General features: G+C 40.2%; 1 protein-coding gene and 2 pseudogenes across 1 annotated transcript; all 3 read left to right on the top strand.

The window, feature by feature from the left end:
- Positions 1-627: 627 nt before the first annotated feature.
- LOC138427204 (transmembrane protein 225) lies at positions 628-3,171 on the top strand. Its single transcript, XM_069566575.1, has 4 exons — positions 628-805; positions 1,394-1,540; positions 1,836-1,970; positions 2,936-3,171. The coding sequence occupies exons 1-4, from the start codon at positions 628-630 to the stop codon at positions 3,169-3,171; spliced, it is 696 nt and encodes a 231-aa protein (XP_069422676.1).
- Positions 3,172-6,141: 2,970 nt separating this feature from the next.
- LOC138427246 (olfactory receptor 8B3-like) lies at positions 6,142-7,029 on the top strand (annotated as a pseudogene).
- A 10,229-nt stretch (positions 7,030-17,258) lies between these two features.
- LOC138427220 (olfactory receptor 8B3-like) lies at positions 17,259-18,287 on the top strand (annotated as a pseudogene).
- The last annotated feature ends 2,294 nt before the right edge of the window (positions 18,288-20,581 follow it).

The raw sequence follows: 20,581 nt of genomic DNA, 5'->3' as shown, positions 1-20,581 counted from the left end.
CATCTTATTCAGTGGTATCTTGACTCCTGTTTTCCCTAACTACATATATGATTTCTTCTCTGACCTGTATCTCACTAATCCCTCACCTATCTTCAAAATACCCTAAATTATGAGTGGGCTTTCTCTTTTGTGATGCTAGCTAGCTGACATCTCACATAGTGATCCAAATGCCTTGTGCATTTCATTGATCCCTATCTAATGTTCATAACTCCTGGAACATATAATCCTAATGTCTCCCATCATACATGTCTAACTTCTTTCAAGACTGCTGGTTGCTCCTATATCTGATAGTGTTCTCTGTGTGTGGTATCATACCTCCTGTATCTGGATCTTCTTTCAAGGCCTCTAGGCCCTAGGTGCTTCCACAGCAGTAGTTCTCAGGGTCAAGGGTCAGACCAAGATGATTCCATGGCAGTTGGCAGCCATCACGACAGACTAGCCTAAGTGGAGGAGTGGGGAACAGTGGGATTTGTCATTTGTTTCATAAGTTACTTCAGCTTCTGCCACTGCCAACGTGTCAGCAATCACTAAAAGTTAGAATCTTGCCCTCTTTCTTGTGACTAATCATATCTGAGAAGAAGCACATGAGATATCGGTGATGATCTCTGCTTAAAATCTCCAATCTCAATGATGCACACACTTGGCAGAAAGGTCGAGGCCACCAACATGTTCTTCTCCTCCTGGGTCTTAGTCTTCTTGGCAGTAGGAATCATCATAGAAGAATGGGCTGAACTGAAGTTGGGGCCCCAAAAATCTACAATAAGCCACAGTCCATGGATATGTTGTACTTCCCTGTGGCCATCAGGTCAGAGCTATTATGTGGAAAGAGATGGGTAGAGAATGAGGGTTCATCCTTCCTTGACTTCTGTTCATCTCACCATTATCCTCTAGTGTAACCACCTGTGGTTGCAGTGTGCCCACTTCCATAATCAACACAGTCAAGGCTACCCCAGAAGCTCAGTATTAGCATGTTTTGGAGAAAGGCTTAGAAGCTCACAGGCTTACCTGATGGATCTCTGAGAAGCCCTGACAGTAGCAACAGGGAATCTAGCACATCTAGAATGTGAGGATATAAAAGAAAGGTGACTGGTACCAAAGAAATCACATTACATTGCCACTAGAGGAAGCCAAGAGTGTTTAGCAAGAAATACATTTTGAAAAAATAGAAGAGAAAGAAGTTTACAGAGATACAAAGATAGAGAACAGTTTCTTTTGGTTCCGTCTCCCATTTAGCTTAAGACCCCTATCTCTTTCTTGCCCCATCTTTGCTCTTTATTATTTAATCAAATGTTTCACCTCATTCTTGTTTACCTAGAGATTTGTGTGCCCCAGGTAGAAATGAGCCAGAAGAAATATCTGTCCTCCTCTCAATACAGCTTCTTCTTTTCAACAGATGGCCTGGAAGTGGTCAGGAACATTCTGATTGTGGTGCTCAGCTTTTCCTTCATGCATAACTTGCTCCTGGGTTTTGAATTCACCTATATGATTCCTCAAACCAAATATACTCTCATTATGACTGCCTGCCTCGCTTTCCTCACAGGTAACTTCCTGTCTTCAATCACCAGTAACTTCTTGTGTTCCCTGACATAGGATCAGAGGCATACTTGGTTTGTAGGTCCAGGCTGTGGTCTCTGACTAACTCAGCCCTCCCAGTTCTTTGGCTTAGATACGCAGCTGCCAAATTGGAGCCACCACTCAAGTGGCATTGACCTTTGGACAAGGCGCAGTTGTGCGTGGTAGGGGTTTGGAAGTCAAGCATATCTCAGGTTAACTTAAGTACGAGAGACAGGGTCCCTCAGAAGAGACTTTTCTTTCTCCTTTTGTCTGGACATCAGGCATCCTTCTGCTCGGTGCACTCCTACTGTATCACCACATGCTAAATAAGGGTGAATCCGTGTACTACTCGAGTTATAAGATCAGCTGGATCATTTTCACTGCGTACTTAAACGTTTTATTGTTATTCGCCTCTGGTGAGTGTCTTCAGGGCCCTTGATGGGAGCTAAGAACCAATCCATCTCTGATAGGCAGGAGAGTGAGAGGATGGGAAAGAAGATAGAGGGAAAGTTACCAACCTTTGCATTTTAAAGGGTTAGTGGGGGAGTTAGACTCACTCTGAAGATGGTTCCTGCAAGGACGTGGGCTGAGTGAGATATTCAATATGCTTGCCCCCAAAGGAAAACTTCTTTTCCACCTTTTCTTTCATACCTGCCCCATTCAGAGTGGAGATAACCGCTAACTTCAAGACTAAGGAGAATGGCTGGTAGGGAATGTTTACTCATGAGGAGGCGGTGACCCTGGGGGCATAGTGTCCTGCCAGGACAGCCTGGGGTCAGAGAGAATCACTGTCTGATGCACAGTGACCACTTACAAACACCAGAGACTCTTCTAAGAAGCCTTTAAAATTTCCCTTGGAACTAAACTTCCTAACTCAGAAGCATGTCCTCTGTCAGAAAGAATGCTCAATTGTGTTGAGCGCTGCCTGTGTGTGTGCTCCGTCACTCAGTCGTGTCCGACCCTTCCACGACTCCATGGACTGCCAGGTTCCTCTGGCCATGAGATTTTCAGGCAAGAATACTGGAGTAGGTTGCCATTTCCTCCTCCAGGGGATCTTCCCAACCTAGGGACTGAACCCAAGTCTCCCACGTCTCCTGCATTGCAGATAGATTCTTTACCACATGCTGAGCCCTTGTGCATGTGTGCTCAGGCGAGTCTGATTCTTTGTGACCCCAGGAACTGTAGTTGGGCTCTACTTAAGCTATTCTGCACACACTTCTAAACTCTCCTACTAAAGCATCCCCCTCCCGAATGGCTTGGGGCAGTTGAAAGGGAACCTTTAGACTTTAGAGCTGGGCCTTGTGGCCCATAGGGAGGGAAGTGTTTCTGTGACTTCTCTGTTATTCCTTCATCACCCTCCCTTGGCTTCTCTTTTTCCCAGGATTCCTCTCTCTCTTACAGTACAAGCAGTCCATCGATGGTTCTGGCAGCCTGATCCACAAGTCTGCCAGAAAAAGTCAAGTTATGGAGCAACATGGGGTTTCTATCAAAGTCGTCTCATTACGAGCAGATACTACAATGCCTCGTAGTATTGTCCGGGTACACTCTACCCACATGAAAGAAGATACTCCAGAAAAACTGAACATCCAAGCACGTCGTGTAACCTGGGCTCTATGATTTGACAATTTATCTTCCTGTATGTGTTCATCTTGATGGCAAAAGCTTGTGCATATGTGATGTGTGTAGGTCCAGCTGTATGGTCTGGTTTGGCATTATATAAATGACTAAAACTGGGTTGGGGTCTATAAGAAGATCCAGAAGCCTTAATTTCTTTTTTTTACCCTGACCAGCTTTTATTTGTTCTCACTATTTAATAACGTTATTGATATAATAAATATCATCGCATAACTGATACTTACTGTATTATTAACTCTATCACAATGATTTAGAATAATGTTTACTACCTTTAGTCTCATTGGTTTTATTGTGCAATATTTCAGTCCTTCAGAAAAAATACAAAGCAACATAATAAACACTTGATATACATCACCCAACTTTCACATTATAGGTATAACTGATATTCCCCTAGTTCTTTTTCTAATCTCAATTCCCTCATTTGTTTCACTGCAAAACACCTTTAATGATGCATTGTTGATAATTGTACATTCATGTCATTCTTCTTACAACTTTATGCATCTGTAAATCTGTAGACAGTATCTATCCCAGTGTCCAAATATCATTAAATGTCATCCTTTACAGATTATTTTTAACAACTCACTTTTTTCACTCAACTCTATGGTTTTGTGATTTATTGATAAGTTTTGACCTACTTCGTTCATTCAAACTACTGTTAAGTTTTCCCCTTTAGGGGTACAATGTGAAATATGCATTCTCCAGTCGATGAGAAGCTAGCAGTTTTCTTTTGTTGTTGTTTTGTCACGAAGCTGTATGTGGCTCTTTTGTGACCCCATGGGCTGTAGCCCCCCAGTCTCCTCTGGCCATGCGATTTCCCAGGTTGCCATTCCCTTTTCTAGGGGATCTTCCTGACCCAGGGATCGAGCCCATGTTTCTTGCATTGGCAGGCAGATTCTTTACCACTGAGCCACCAGGGCAGCCCTGTTTTCTTTCTGCTGTTACAAATAGTGCTGCTATGAATATTCTTATACACAGTACCCTCTGCCCATGAGCTAGAGCTTCTCTTGGGTGTTTAGGACTAGACCAGCTGTACCAGACAGTGTTTTCAATATGATAACTGCCTGTATTACTGCTTGTTCAGTTGCTAAGTTGTGTCCAACTCTTTGCGACCCCATAGACTGCAGCACACCAGGATCCCTGTACTTCACTATCTCCCAGAGTTTGCTTGAACTCATGTCCATTGAGTCAGTGATGCTAACTATCTCATCCTCTGCCACCCCCTTATCTTTTTGCCATAAATCTTTCCCAGCATCACGGTGTTTTCCAATGGGTTGGTTCTTTGCATCAGGTAGCCAAAGTATTGAGCTTCAGCTTCAGCATCCATTCTTCCAATGAACTTTCAGAGTTAAATTCCTTTAGAATTGACTGGTTTGATCTCCTTGCAGTCCAAGGGACTCTCAAGAGTTCTCTACAGCACCACAACTGGAAAGCAACATTTCTTTCATGCTCAGTCTTATTTGTAACAAATGCTAAAATGTTTCTTTTTATATGTGTACTTTTCTTAAACCATAAGCTCCTAGAAGGCATAGGATTGTCCCCTAATAATTCCTCAGTACCTGAAAGAGCACCTATCAGAAACCCACAAAAGTGTAGGGCCAGGCTACTGAAACAGCTAGGCATATCTTAATGATGTTTTTCCTGCACCACACTCAGGTCTACAAAGAAAAACACTGACTTAAAGCTATATAAGCTTTTGCCTGTGCGGTAACAATTCTATTGCAATATCTAAAATTGGTCCCAAGAAACATAGGAAAAAGGGCTTCTCATCCTCATTCCAATAAAGTGTTTATTAAGCAAATATTTATTCAATACCTACTGCATATACCAGGTGTTACTCTAAGTTGCCACAAAAGTAACACTGAACAAAATAGACAAAATCTCTGCCTTTATAGAACTTAGATTCAAATGCAAGTGAGCATATGAATGCATGTGTTGTGGGAAAACAAATTAAATAAACAAATAAGTGGCTCCTATTTCATAGAGGGGTAGGTGCTGTGTATTCAGGAAGGTCACCTGCTTTTCTATTTGAGGATGTGCTCCATTTGGCAACAAACCAAAATGTATGCAAAATGGATTACTTCCAAAACATCATTGTTATGGTGAACTCAGCTTTAATGCAGGGTAGGCAATTTCTCTTTGCTACAAATCATGCTTTCTGGGGAAAACACAATGAAAACCTAAGACTTCTAAGTTTTAATCAGGTATCTAGGATTTCCCAATTCAATAACCTCTCGGTCATGTTAGCAGGTGGCTCCCTGGGCACCAGCAGATGTTATTTCCACCCCCTGGACTGGAGAGGACACTCTGGCAGAGCCACCATCAGAAATCATGACCTGTAACTCGTGGCACCTCAGAGCCTGGGGTACCGAGGTCTCTGCTCTGACTCTCTGAGTCCAAAGTGCACTCACAACAAAAACAATAGCAAAGAAGAAGAAGAATCTCTGTTCTGGTCTGTTCATTTCTAAAATTCATCATAACCACTTGCTTTTCTTTAAGAATAAGGAAGCAGAGTTAGCAAGTCCCAACATTGAAGTCTCTGTGCTGAAGGGTGAGTGTTGAATTTTATCTGTCCTGTTACTTGTCTTCCAAACCTCGTCTATAGAAGCCAAGGACTCTGAAATGATGCGCCTTCTCTCTGCTGTGCCTACCACTGATCATTGGGTGGGCCTGGTAAACTGTCAGGGCAGAAGTGGAGCAGAGATGCTGTTGTCATGAGGTTCAGGGTCACTGAATCTTATTCCTGTAGAACTTGCCTGTTAGTGTTTTTGATACGCATCTTTAAAAATTCCCTCAGCCTTAATACAGAAGAGAAAACAAAGGCACAGAGGGGTGGGGTGGGGTTCCTTCTCACATTCTGGGTCTGTCTCATTAGAGTGGGGTTGGGTGGAGAGAGTGGGGTACTTGTTTTAACATTACCCTCTGTCCTGTTCCCTGGGTATGTCCTAGGGAAGAATGGCACCAGGGAATGAATCTTCAGTGACTGAGTTTATCCTGCTGGGTTTAACACAGCAGCCAGAACTCCAGCTGCCTCTCTTTTTCATTTTCTTAGCAATTTATGTGGTCACTGTGGTGGGGAACGTTGGCTTGATTATTCTTATTGGTCTGAACCCTCACCTGCACACTCCCATGTACTACTTTCTCTTCAACCTTTCCTTCATTGATCTCTGCCATTCCTCTGTCATTACCCCTAAAATGCTGATGAGTTTTGTAAGCCAGAACATCATCCCTTATTCAGAGTGCATGACTCCGCTCTGCTTCTTCTCCTTTGTTATTGATGAATGCTGTGTCTTGATGTCAATGGCCTATGGTCTCCATGTCCCATCAGGTCTGCCTCATGCTGACGGTGGGTGTATATGCGATGGGGCTTGTGGGTGCCATGGCCCACACTGGGTGCATGCTGCGACTCTCCTTCTGTGATGGAAACATCATCAATCACTACATGTGTGACATTCCTCCTCTCCTCCAGCTCTCCTGCACAAGCACCTCCATCAATGAGCTGGTGGTTTTCACTGTGGTGAGTGTCAATGTCATAGTGCCCAGTGTCACCATCTGTCTCTTATACCTTGATCCTCTCCAACATCCTCCACATCCGTTCTGCAGAGGGTAGGTCCAAAGTTTTCATTACCTGCAGCTCCCACAGACCGTGGTTTCTCTTTTCTTTGGATCAGCAACATTCATGTATCTCAAGAAGTTTCCTTCTGGGTCTCTGAATGAAGATAAAGTGTCCATAGCTTTTTCTATACCATTGTGGGGCCAATGGTGAATCCTTTCATCTACAGTTTGAGGAACAACAATGTCCAAGTTGCACTGAGTAAGACTTTGAGGAAAAGGGAGTTCTAAGTGAAATTTGTTACTATTTGTTAGTACTCGTTAGTACTTGTTAGTACTATTTGTTAGTATTTGTTACTAATAATTAGTATTATTTGTTATCAATAATTAGTACTATTTGTTACTAGTAATTGTTACAAATATTACTCTTTCCCTCACCTGTAAGAACCAAGATGATTCTTTCTCAGATCTTCACTGTGAGAACCTGCTGGGGTGTTTTGGAGGTAAAATCCAAGAAAGTGTGGCAGTCCCCTAAAACTGTGGCTCCTATGGCGTGCTTTGGGGTTGCAAAGAGTCAGATATGACTTAGTGACTGAATAACAATGAATGTTAATGTATATTTAATAGAAACATGCTATTTCCAACTCTAATCTAGCACCACAGAATTCATTATAGACTTTCCTTTTTGTGTATTTGTAAATTCTTTCTTTGATGGCATCACTTACTTATTTGACTGTACATTATCAGGAGAAAGGGTTTAAAAAAAAAAAAAAAACTGTATATAAGCACTGTACTCCAGACGGTAAATGTGCTTCTCACACTGGTATTGACTTGCAATTCTGAAGCTATCACATGTGTACTGGGATTGAATGAATGATAATAAATTTAGATAATAGAAATTTTGTTATAATCAAATGCCTTTTCCTGACTAATTTGCTTATGACTGGTAATGATGCTGTACACTCTCATAAAGGGTAGTGGTAGGGCATTCCTTGCTTTCCCTTTGCCTTTGGCCGATTATTAAAAATCTGCTAAAAATCTGGATGTCTCAGTCTTTATTCTTAGAGAAGGAAGAATGAGAGCCTTGACTTAGGTTGGTTTAAAGAGAATTCAAAAAAGAATCAGCTTTAACTGTGATTTCTACCCCCTGTCCCTGAAATATTTTCCATAAATAAAACAGATTTACTTTTGTATAAATACAAGAATAGAGTAATATTTAAATTACTACTGAAGATGTAATAAACTTAAATTGTAAAAAATGAAATGCTACTCAACAGTAAAGGAAATGGCTATTGATACATGTAACAAATGTGACTAGTGAAAAAAGCCAGTCTCAGAGATTGTATATTGTTTGATTTCATTTATTATCCTCCAAATGACTTGACTATGAAGGTGGAGATGAAAGAAATAGAGATGGAGAAAACAGAGATGAATGTGGAAGGGGATGGGTGTGACTATAAAAAAGTAGTATAAGAGTTTCTAAAGGTAGTGAAACAGTTCTGTATCCAGTCATGGTGCTGCTACATGAATATATACAAAGGACCAAATTGCATAGATCTACACACATGTACACACACACAATGCAAACACTCAATGCCTATAAGTCTGCTAAAATCTCACTGTCTGCAGTCCTAAAGTCTTGTTACCATTACTAAACCAGTGTCTGTTTTCTGGTTTTACTGTTACACAGTAATTGTGAAAGGAAGCTAGATGGAGTTCAAGGGACTCTATGCATTATTTTAGCAATTCCATGTGAATCTATACTTATTTCAAAATAAATGTGAGCAGCAATCTCGTAAGCAGAAGTACAAATTAATACATATCTAGGAATTATAGTCAGATATGACTGAGTGACTGAAATGAACTGAACTGAACTGAGGAATTCTAAAGTCATATTTTCTTGAAATAGAAGTCTAAGAACAGTGATTTTCTTGCATGCTCTATGCTTAGTCACTCAGTCATGTCCAACTCTTTGTGACTTCATGGACTGCCAGGCTGCTCTGTCCATGAGGATTCTCCAAGCAAGAATACTGGAGTGGGTTGCCATGCCCTCCTCCAGGGGATCTTCCCAACTCAGGGATTGAACTCAGATCTCTCTCATTGCAGGTGGATTCTTTACAGTCTGAGCCACCAAGGAAGCCCAAGAATACTAGAGTGGATAGCCTATCCCTTCTCCAGGGGATCTTTCTGACCTAGGAATTGAATCAGGGTCTCCATCATTGCAGGCAGATTCTTTACCAGCTGATCTACCAAGGAAGCCCCTGATTTTCTTACAGATTTAATTTATTAAAAGCAAAGATATATTGAGTCAGAGCAGCCCAAAGAAAATTTTCATGGAATGTTGGATTAGAATTATACTTAATAGCATTTTACTGAAATAATAATGTCTAAAATCAATAAAATATCCTTTCTCTATATGTCTATAAAATGTTCATAAATATTTAAAGATACTCAAACTGTTTTATAAAGCAAGATAAATAACCTTTACTGAAGTGTTTATAAATTTTACTAAAATTAATATGTTATCTGGAATGACAGTTAATGAAATTCTCAGTGATGTTAACTATTTTCATTTTTATAAAGAACAGAAAGGATCTTTTTCTATGCCTCAGGGATGTACATTCCCTGAAGGAAATGATTAGGGTGTGAAAACAGACACCAATTTCTTGCCTGCAGAGCTTATCGTGATGGGAAGGTCTTAAGGGAGACTTACCCCTGGATTTCTAACCAGGTATAAAAAAAATTACAAGCTTTAAGCAAATGCCATGTGCTCTATAACATGGTGGTGTAGCTGCCAAGTCTATGGTTTCCCTTTACAGTCTCCTAATAGATTTATAGCTACAACTTTCATCTGAACCTTAGACTAACTCCTGTAATTCAGACTGTCATATCAGTGCTCTGACTCTTTTGCCAACACAGGGAGAAGATTCTGTGACTGCATCTCAGCGTCGATATCTCCAAAGCCAGTTCTTCCAGAAGAGTGGAGGTGAAACACATATGAAGCTCCCTCGGCACTGAGTTCCCTCCACGGAAGGAATGTGAGTTAACCAGGTTTATTTATCTCTCGTCACTAAAAAAATGAGGTAAAACATTTCTATTGAATAACAAGAAACTCCAAGGTCTGGATCTCCAACTTGACTGCTTGTATGCTGAGCATATCCTCTGTGTTGGCCTTGTCCCCATTCTGGTAGCAGGGGAACTATAGCAGTTCCAAGTGACAAATCCAGAGCATAGCAATATCAGAGGAAGAAAATATCTGCTTTTCTCCTAAAATTCTTTTGTTGAAATATATGTATTACACAACTTTACGTGTCATTTTAAGAATACAGCTTGGTATGTTTTCACTAATTTAACAGCTAATTTAATTAGCACCCAAATTAATTTATTTCTCTTTCGTGCCATCCTACAAAACATGGTAAAGTATATCCATCTTTTTTTATTCATCTTCTGTTCTTCTAAGATGGAATATAGCAGGAGAATGTGTAGAAGCAATGGAGTATATGGTTAAGTATAAAGTTTAGGCCACCAAGGCTCTCCTCCAGGCCTGTCACCAATTATTGACTTCATGATATCTTGTAGTAGAGTGTCTGTAAATCCTATAGACTGTTAACAACTTCCTTCCAGGAAACAGAATATCGGTGTGACCTCTGCTCTATAGGAATTCTCTCTTTCTTGAAGGTCTTCACAGGGAAACTGAGATATCTAGTAGAGTGATGGAAACTTGAGTAGAAATGAAAAAGTGACTGGTCAGATGAGTTGGTTGCAGTGATGGGGATACATTCTTACTACTGACACTCTTCAACAAGTAGGTTTGTTCCTCAGCTATCCCATCCCTCTATCTTTTAGTAAAATTAGAGCTATTATTTGTCCCATACAACTCATGAAAACCAAAGATATGGAAGGAGACATGGGTAAACCTATGGCTGGTCCATGTTGTTTGGTAGATACAAATGCAATACTGTAAAGGAATTATCCTTCAATTAAAAATAATTAAATTTAATAAAAAACAGTGATTTAAATGTTGAGATGAGTGTGCCTTGAGACACCATGAAGCAGAGGAGGACTTACATGATTTCTGTCTGTCTGAGACTCTTTCTCATAAATAAAGCTCATATAAAAGTTAGTTTGTAAAGACAAAGCTGTGTTCCCTACTAATGAAATTTTCTTCTGTTCTCATAGATTTCCAAAGTTGAGAATAGATAGCTGGCTATAAAGGACTCCTTAGTGACTAAATTTATTCTTGCTGGATTAACAGACAGTCCAGAGCTCCAGCAACCCTTCTATTACCTGTTTCTAATGATCTGTGTTGTCACCATGGTGGGCAACCTGGGCTTGATCCTTCTTATTGGTCTAAATTCTCACCTCCACACCATGTACTATTTCCTCTTCAACCTGTCCTTCACTGATCTCTGTTACTCTTCTGTTTTCATCCCCAAGATGCTGATGAACTTTGATTCAGTAAGAATACCGTCTCATATGTGGGATGCATGATTTAGCTGTTTTTCTTTCTCCTTTTTGTCAACTCTGAGTGCTATATGTTGACCTCAATGGCCTATGATTGCTATGTGGCCATCTGTAATCCCTTGCTGTATAAGGTCCATGTCCCATCAGGTCTATTTGGTGCTCTCTTTGACTGCATATGTGATGGGGTTTGCTGGAGCATCTGCCCACACAGGGTGCATGCTTAGACTAACCTTCTGCAGTGTTAATGTCATCAGCCATTATTTGTGTGACATCCTCCCACTCTTCCAACTCTCTTGTACCAGCACCTATGCCAGTGAGATAGTAGTTCTCATTTATGTGAGCATTGACATCACAGTACCCAGTTTCACCATCCTGATTTCTTAAATCTTCATATATTACTATACAGTATATTCTTGTTGCTTGTCTGTTTTATCTAGTGGTTTGTATGTCTTAGTCCCATGAATATAATTTGCCCCTCCCTCCTTCCCTCTCAGCTAGTGCCTCCCCTGACAGTTCCCAATTAGACACCAGGTAACCAGGGAACCCCTGATGTAGCCCACAAAAGCCAACCTTCAGGGAGGGGTCAAGAGAAAGTTGCAGAAAGATGGAGTAGGGATCTGAAGGAGCTGATGGGGAATATCCAGCAGGGTTTGCTTACTAGTAAACAACTTTTGAAACTGGGGAGTTTCCCAAACGCTTCTGTTATATCTGAAATATCTAATAATACATATGCATTTATTATTTTAGTGTTGAGGGTTTTTCTTTTCTGGTTATTGTGGGTGGAGATAATGGATTTTCCCTTTGATTTGCTTTTGTCTGTTAAAATGACTTCATAAAGTTCTTTTAAAAGTAATATGTAAAAAAACAGCAAACATTATTTTCAATAGTAAAAAACTGAAAACATTTATTCTAAGATCAGGAATAAGAGAAGACAATTACAACTAGTAGCCACTTTCACCACTATTATTCAACAAAGTTTTGGAAGTCCTACACATGGCAATCAGAGAAGAAAAAGAAATAAAATAGATCTATATTGTAAAAGGAGTAAAACTCTCACTTTTTGCAGATGATATACTGTACATGGGAAACCCTAAAAACACCATCAGAAAATTACTAGAGCTAATCAATGAATTTAGTAAAGTCACAGGATACAAAATCAATACACAGAAATCCCTTGCATTTATACATTAAAAACAAAAAATCAGAAAGAAAAATTAAGGAAAAATCCCACTCACCATTGCAACGAAAAGGATAAAATACCTATAAATAAACCTACTTAAGGAGACAAAAGACCTGTATGCAGAAAACTATAAGATATCGATGAACAACAACACAAAGCAGATGAAGAGATGTATCATGTTCTTGGATTGGAAGAATCAATATTGTGAAAATTAATATACTACCTAAAACAGTCTATAGAGTCAATGAAATTCTGTCAAATTACCAACGATATTTTTCACAAAACTAGAGTAAAAAATTTCACAATTTTATGGAAACACAAAAGACCTCAAACAGCCAAAGCAATCTAGAGAAAGAAAAATAGAACTGGAGGAATCAACCTTCCTCCCTTCATAACATACTAGAAAGTCTCGATGATCAAGACAGTATAGTACTGGCACAAAAACAGAAATATAGACCAATGGATCAAGACAGAAAACCCAGAGATAAACTGACACACCTATGGGCATCTTATCTTTGACAAAAGAGACAAGAATGTATTATACAGTGGGGAAAAGACAGTTTCTTCAAAACTGGTACTGGGAGACAGCTACATGTAAAAATGAAATGAGAACACTTCCTAACACCATACACAAAAATAAAATCGAATTAAAGACCTAAATGTAAGGTCAGAAACTATAAAACTCGGAAAACGTAGGCAGAACACTTTGACATAAATCACAGCAAGATCCTCTTTGACCCACCTCCTAGAGTAATGGAAATAAAAACAAAATTTTTTTTAAATGGGATTGAATTAAGCTTAAAAACTTTTGTACAGCAAAGAAAATTATAAACAAAATGAAAAGACAACCTTCGGAATGGAAAATAATATTGCAAATGAGACAACTGACAAAAGATTAATCTTCAAAATACACAAGCATTTCATGCAGCTCACTGTCAGAAAAACAGATAACCCAACCAAAAAATGGGCAGGAAACCTAAACAGACATTCTTCCAAAGAAGACATACAGATGGCCAATAAACACATGAAAAAAATACTCAACTTAGCTCGTTATTAGAGATATGCACATCAAAACTACAGTGAGGTATCACCTCACACCAATCAGAACGGGCCTCAATCAAAATCTACAAACAATAATTGCTGGAGAGGCTGTGGAGAAAAGGAAAACCTCTTGCACAGTTGGTGGCAACATAAATTGCTATAGCCACTATGGAGAACAGTATGGAGATTTCTTTAAAAACTGGGGGAAAACAAACCTTGTGGATGCATGGATGCTAAGTCACTTCAGTTGTGTCTGACTCTGAATCTATGAACTGTAGCCTACCAGGTCCCTCTGTCCATGGGATTCACCAGGAATGGGTTGCTATGTCCTCCTCCAGGGTATCTCCCAGCCCCAGGGATTTAACCTACACCTACATCTCCTGCATTGGCAGGCAGGCAGATTCTTTACCACTGACTCAGCAATCCAACTACTGGGAATATACCCTGAGAAAACCATAAATGAAAAAGACACGGGAGCGGTCCTAAGATGGGGGAGGAGTAGGATGGGGAGACCACTTTCTCCCCCATAAATTCACCAAGAGATCATCTGAATGCTGAGCAGCTTCCACAGAACAACTTCTGAATGCTGGCAGAGGACACCAGGCACCCAGAAAGGCAGCCCATTCTCTTCGAAAGGAGGTAGGACAAAATATAAAAGACCAAAAGAGAGACAAAAGAGTTAGGGATGGAGACCCGTCCCAGGGAGGGAGTTGTGAAGGAGGAGAAGTTTCCAAACACCAGGAAACCCTTTCACCAGCAGTTCTGTGGGGAGTTTTGAAATTTCAGAGGGCAACATAACCGGGAGGGAAGAGAAAAAAAAAACAAACAAATGAACACAAACCCCACAGAATATGTCCCTTAACCACAACTCCCAGAGGAGAAATAGTCCAGACTCTCCTGTATGGCACCAGGGAGCAGGGGAGGTGTGGGGTGCATGCTTAGGGTAAGGACCAGGCCTGAATGCCCTGAGGACAATCTGAAGGCGCTAACTGTGAGATAGCAATCCAAACTGTGGGATAGCCAGAGAGAAAAAAAAGAGAGAGAGAACTTTCCCGCACAAAGCTCTAACCTAAGGCACAGCCTGGCTGGCTCACAGAACAAAGGATTGAGCAAATACCAAAGGAGAGCTAGCTGGGTGCAGCCCTGCCCATCCCGTAGACCCATAAACCCTTAACACAGGAGATAGTCAATTCCTCGGGCAGCTCCCAGATCAGTTGGGTCATTGGTTGAACAGTGTACGTTTTCCTTTACCAAAGAGAAACTGTAGGAAAAATATTTTCTATTACTAGCTATATTAAGTTAATGAGGGGTAAGAAGCTATAGTAAATTTTAGCCCAAATTGCTGTCTCTCTCCTCTCTCACCTCAGGCAGCTAAACTATGCCATATCCCATATCCCTTCAGCTTTCTCACACAAGCTATACAGAGACCAGTCTTCTGAACGGCCCTTAGAAAAGTTGGGGCTTTGGATGTATTGTGAATCTCTTTCTCTCCCCAGGGAGAACCTGGGAACTGGAGAATTTCGTCCCAATCACATAATTCTGGATCACCATAGGTATATGGCAAGATGTACCTTGCATTTTCTTAACAGTTTCAACATGATTGGTATCATGCTGGAACTGTGTGCAGCATCCTTTTAACTAAGTTTTGGATTTCTTACAGAGGGAATCTGTACATAATTTGTTTTGAGTCAGTGTGTTCATGCAGGGAAGGAGATTCTAGGGCTTGCTCTTTTGCCATCTTGCTGGTGGGAAATGGTCATTAATTTTGGCTGTTCCTTGGAGGATGAGCAATCCCTATAGCAAAGGAAAAGCTTGAGTAAAATATTGAGTCTATAAGGAACTAAAGACAGATTGTATATACAATCCCCTTAGTTTCCTATTGCACATAGAAACTGTTCCCTGAGGAATAGATGGAACAAGCCACTGCCATATCTATATCTGAGTACATTATATCATTACACTCACATTAAATCCTCTGTGACTTCATATGGGGCCAAAGTGATAATAATAGCAACCATTTATTTTTTTCCTGCTGCTGGATAGGACTGAAATCATAATCAAAATTATGATCTCTAATTCTGAAAGAATTCTAGGGAATATAAAAATTAATTATAGATGGTGGTTTCTTTTTTAATATAAATTTATTTATTTTAATTGGAGGTTAATTACTTTACAATATTGTATTAGTTTTGCCATACATCAATATGAATCCGCCACAGGTATACACGTGTTCCCCATCCTGAACCCCTCTCCCTCCTCCCTCCCCGTACCATCCCTCTGGGTCGTCTCAGTGCACCAGCCCCAAGCATCCAGTATCATGCATCGAACCTGGACTGCCTATTCATATCATACACGATATTATACATGTTTCAAAGCAATTCTTCCAAATCATCCCACCCTCTACCTCTCCCACAGAGCCCAAAAGACTGTTCTATACATCCGTGTCTCTTTTGCTGTCTCGCATCCAGGGTTATCATTACCATCTTTCTAAATTTCTTAAAATCAATGAACCAAATCCTTAGAACCTGAAATTGCCCTTCCAAGACCATGGGGTAAAAACAAGAAGAAAGCCCTGGAATATTCTGCCTTTAAGAGGGTGAGTTTCTGAATTCCACTTATATTCATGTTTTTCTTGTTTGAGAGGGAGACGGAGAACCTAAGATATGATAGTCCATTTCCTATTTCTGCAGTCCTGAGATTCAATTGAATCTTGCAGAGAAATCTACTTGAGGGAAGAGCAGGGAATGTTCAGAATCATTTTCAGACACAAGAGATGCAGTTTCATAGTAAGTTTATTCTCCATGGATGGAACACTCTTTCTTCTACTTTTATATCTTTTGCTCTGTGGTATATGGAAGAACTGAAGCTGAAGCTGAAACTCCAATACTATGGACATCTGATGTGAAGAACTGACTCATTGGAAAAGATCCTGATGCTGGGAAAGATTGAAGGTGGAGAAGGTGACAACAGAGGATGAGATGGTTGGATGGCATCATCGACATGATGGACAGAATTTGAGCAGGTTCCGGGAGTTGGTGATGGACAGGGAGGCTTGGTGTGCTTCAGTCCATGGGGTCGCAAAGAGTCAGACATGACTGAGCAATTGAACTGATATGGAGTAACTTAAGCTGTCCTCGACTTTAGTTCCTCTAGCCTTGTTTGTTTGTTTCTTAAATAAAAGCAATATTCTTGGTTCCTACCCTGTATAGTCTTATGTGCACTAGAAGTAAAAACCAGGCTTTTGGGATTGCTGCCAAAAGAAGAGGAAGGGTGAGGAGAGGATCCAAGTGAATGAAATAATAGTGAGATGAGAGAAAGGAAACTCTGTCCTGGTTTACACTTGTTTTCCTTTATTGTTCAGTTGCTCAGTTGTTTCTGACTCTTTGCAACCCTATGAACTGTGGCCTTCCTGATTCCTCGGTCCATAGGATTCTCCAGGCAAGAATACTGGAGTGGGTTACCATTCCCTTCTCCAGGGAATCTTCCTGACCCAGGGATCAAACCTGCCTCTCCTGTGTCTCCTGCATTGCACATCGATTCTTTACCGCTGAGCCACCATTATTCTTTTGGACAAAAGGATAAATTTTTATGCTGTATGAAGCCTCACATACTTTGTAAAGCATTTTCTTTACAAACATTTTAGTTTGTAAAGTGTTCATATGGGAAATTTCTGTCACTCATTTCCATGGTAATGGTAAGTAAATTCTATGGGTCCAGTTTGGGCTATTCACAGTCATTCCCAGTGGATGCATCACTTTATGTGAGGAGATGTGAGAAATACTTTTTCCTCTATGTAACCCTTCTCCCCTGTTTTCACAGATCCCCTTAGAGAAGAATGGCTCCAGGGAATGCTTCTTTCATGACTCAGCTCATTTTAGTGAGATTAACAGACCAATCAGTTCTTCAGCTCCCCCTGTTTTTCCTGTTTCTAGTAATGTATATGGTCACTGTGATGGGAAATTTGAGCTTGACCATCCTAATTGGGCTGAGTTCACATCTACACACCCTTATGTACTTTTTCCTCTTTAATTTGTCCTTGAGAGATCTCTGTTATTCTTCTGTTTTTTACACCTAAAATGCTGATCAACACCATATCAGGGAAGAAGATTATCTCCTACATGCATGACTCAGCTTTACTTCTTCACTTTTTTTTGGTATTTCTGAATGCTATGTGTTGACATCAATGGCCTATGACCGCTATGTAGCCGTCTATAATCCACTATTGTAGTACACTGCCATGTCCCCTAAAGTGTGTTCCAGCTTTATGCTTGGTCCCTACTTGATGGCATTTTTGGATGCCATGATCCTTATTGGAGGCATGTTGAGACTGACCTTCTATGATGCAAACACCATCAACCATTATTTGTGTGACAGCTGCCCTCTGTTCTAGCTCTCCTGCACAAGTACCTACATCCTTGAGCTGGAAGTTATGATTGTGTCAGGCATCAATACCCAGCCTCACCATCTTTGTCTCTTATGGCCTCATCCTCTCCAACATCCCTCACATCAGCTCCACAGAGGGCAGGTCCAAAGCCTTCAGCACCTGCAGTTCCCACATCATTGCTGTTTCTCTGTTCTTTGGATCAAATGCATTTGTGTATCTCAAGCCAGTTTCTATGCCCATGAATAAGGGAAAAGTCTCTCCTAATTGGGCTGAGTTCACATCTACACACCCCTATGTAACTTTTCCTCTTTAATTTGTCCTTCAGAGATCTCTGTTATTCTTCTGTTTTTACACCTAAAATGCTGATCAATAGCATTTTACACCAATGTGGTTCCCATAATGAACCCCTTAATTTACAGCTTTAGGAACAAAGATGTTAAACTTGCTCTGAGAAAAGTCCTGAGTATGGTGAAATTTTGATCAGAGACATTATCTGTCTGTGCATATAGTTTTAGAAGAAGGAGAGTCTGTGTGTTCATTTAAATATGTATAGTTAGAATCTTATTTCTCTCTTTTTTAAAATAACATGATTTAAATAATATTTGAGCCTTCCCCCAGTAATTCATCTCTGGTTTATCTGTCTGTTGCTTCTTTTGCCCTAATCATTTGCAAGATATCTCCTGCAGTTTTCCTTCTTACTAGTAATTTTTTAAATTTTTATTTATTTATTTATTATTTTACTTTACAATATTGTATTGGTTTCGCCATACATCAACATGAATCCGCCATGGGTGTACATGATTTCCCAACCCTGAACCCCCCTCCCACCTCCCTCCCCATACCATCCCTTTGGGTCATCCCCATTTTAAGTTAAAAATGTAGTATCTCTGTTATTTTTATTGTCATTTCATACTTTCAGTTTACCGAAAAGGAAAATGGTCCCCAAGTGATCAAATTTGAGACACTTCTGATATGACAGACCAGTGATAAAAATCAGCTATATAAGTCACATTGTCTCACTGGAGTGTGCTTATCTGCCACTTGCTGTTAGAAACGTGCATCCGATATTGTGTTTCGACTCCCATCTTTCCATTCTGTGACCTGGAAGACTATGTCTCCTTTAAATGTCGGAGATCAAAGTTTCCATAAAGGCTTTATCTGTAATTTATTTTGTATCTGGTAAATATTTTACATCAAGCTTCTTTGGCTGGAGTTTTCCCTTTACCTTTGCACAATGAACTCAGCAGATCATCTAAATATATTTATTTCATTGATGGTAAAATGAAGCTCCAAATGGTTAATGACTAAATGTCACAGGTTCATAAAGAAAAACATCTAGACTAAACTGTTAGCCTTCTAATTTCAAGTCTGCTGCTTGCATAGTCTACTTATACCTACTTCATTCTATTCTATTTGTTTCACTTGTGATCATTAATGAGAAAATAGTTTTAATTTGAAGCTTAACTGTTGTTTATTCCAGGGGATGTATGAATTTCTCTTATGGTGCATGGTGTTTTTTTGTTGTTTGTTTGCTTGTTTAGGCAAAGAGTTTCATGGGTTTCTTTGGGTGGGAAAGGAAGGTCTTTTGGACTAGTATATTGGTGAGATGGGGCTTTCCTGGGGGCACTATGATAAAGAAACTGCCTGCCAATGCAGGAGACGTAAGAGATGTGGGTTTGATCTCTGGGTCTGAAAGATCCCTTGGGGGAGGGCAAGACAACCCACTCCAGTATTCTTGCCTGGAGAATCCCATGGGCAGAGGAGCCTGGAAGGCTACAGTCCACAGGGTCACAAAGAGTCAAACACGACTAGATGACTTAGCACACACATTGGTGAAATGATTGACTCATACAGGAAGGGGTTTTGTATGTGCCTAAAATTAAGAAAATGAATTTCGGGTGTTTGAAAGTGGTTTTATTATTATTATTATTAAGACAGCAGGATGTGGTAAAGAAAGGAGTCCAGAATCACATCAAGACCTCTACAAGACACATAGCCAGAAAATAAGAGGTCGCTGTATGGGAAGTGGTCATAAGGCTTAGGAAACAAATTTTATTCTGAAACTGTATTCTTCTGTACAGGAATGTATATGTATTTCACAGTATATACATCTTTGACAAAGTTATAATGTACATGACTGTAGAGTAGTAGAGCATTGGGAAATGATGGTGAAAAAGGTGTGTCACATTTGGAACCAGGGAGAAAGACGGCAGCTACAGGTGATAAAATAGTTAAGTGAAGTCATGAAGTCGCTCAGTCGTGTCCAACCCTCTGTGACCCCATGGAATGTAGCCTACCAGGCTCCTCTGTCCATGGGATTTCCCAGGCAATAGTACTGGAGTGGATTGCCGTTTCCTTTCCCAGGGGATCTTCCCGACCCAGGGATCGAAGCCGGGTCTCCCACATTGTAGACAGACGCTTTACCGTCTGAGCCACCAGGAAAGTCCTAAATAGTTAAGAGCATTTGAAATTCAAGTTAGGAAGAAGGAATTTAGAGAGTAAATTGAAGGACTTGAAAGCTCCTACCTATGGCCCTGCTCTCCTTTCTGTAATGCCCTAGAAATATTATTGAGCTCACAGTGTTTCTCTATATAGGCTATCAGCTTAAGTTATTTGATTTTTGACAGTTTTGTGTGTGTGTGTGTGTGTGTGTGTGTGTGTGTGTGTGTGTGTGTAGCTTCATATGCTACTTCCATACAGATTTTAAATTACTCAACCTCAAAGTGCAACTGGCAGTATAATGACATCTTGAAAGAAATTCTTGATGGATACAC

Source organism: Ovis canadensis, chromosome 21, assembly GCF_042477335.2.
Source record: "Ovis canadensis isolate MfBH-ARS-UI-01 breed Bighorn chromosome 21, ARS-UI_OviCan_v2, whole genome shotgun sequence".
NCBI classification, from domain to species: domain Eukaryota; kingdom Metazoa; phylum Chordata; class Mammalia; order Artiodactyla; family Bovidae; genus Ovis; species Ovis canadensis.
This window is presented reverse-complemented; position numbering and strand designations above follow the sequence as displayed.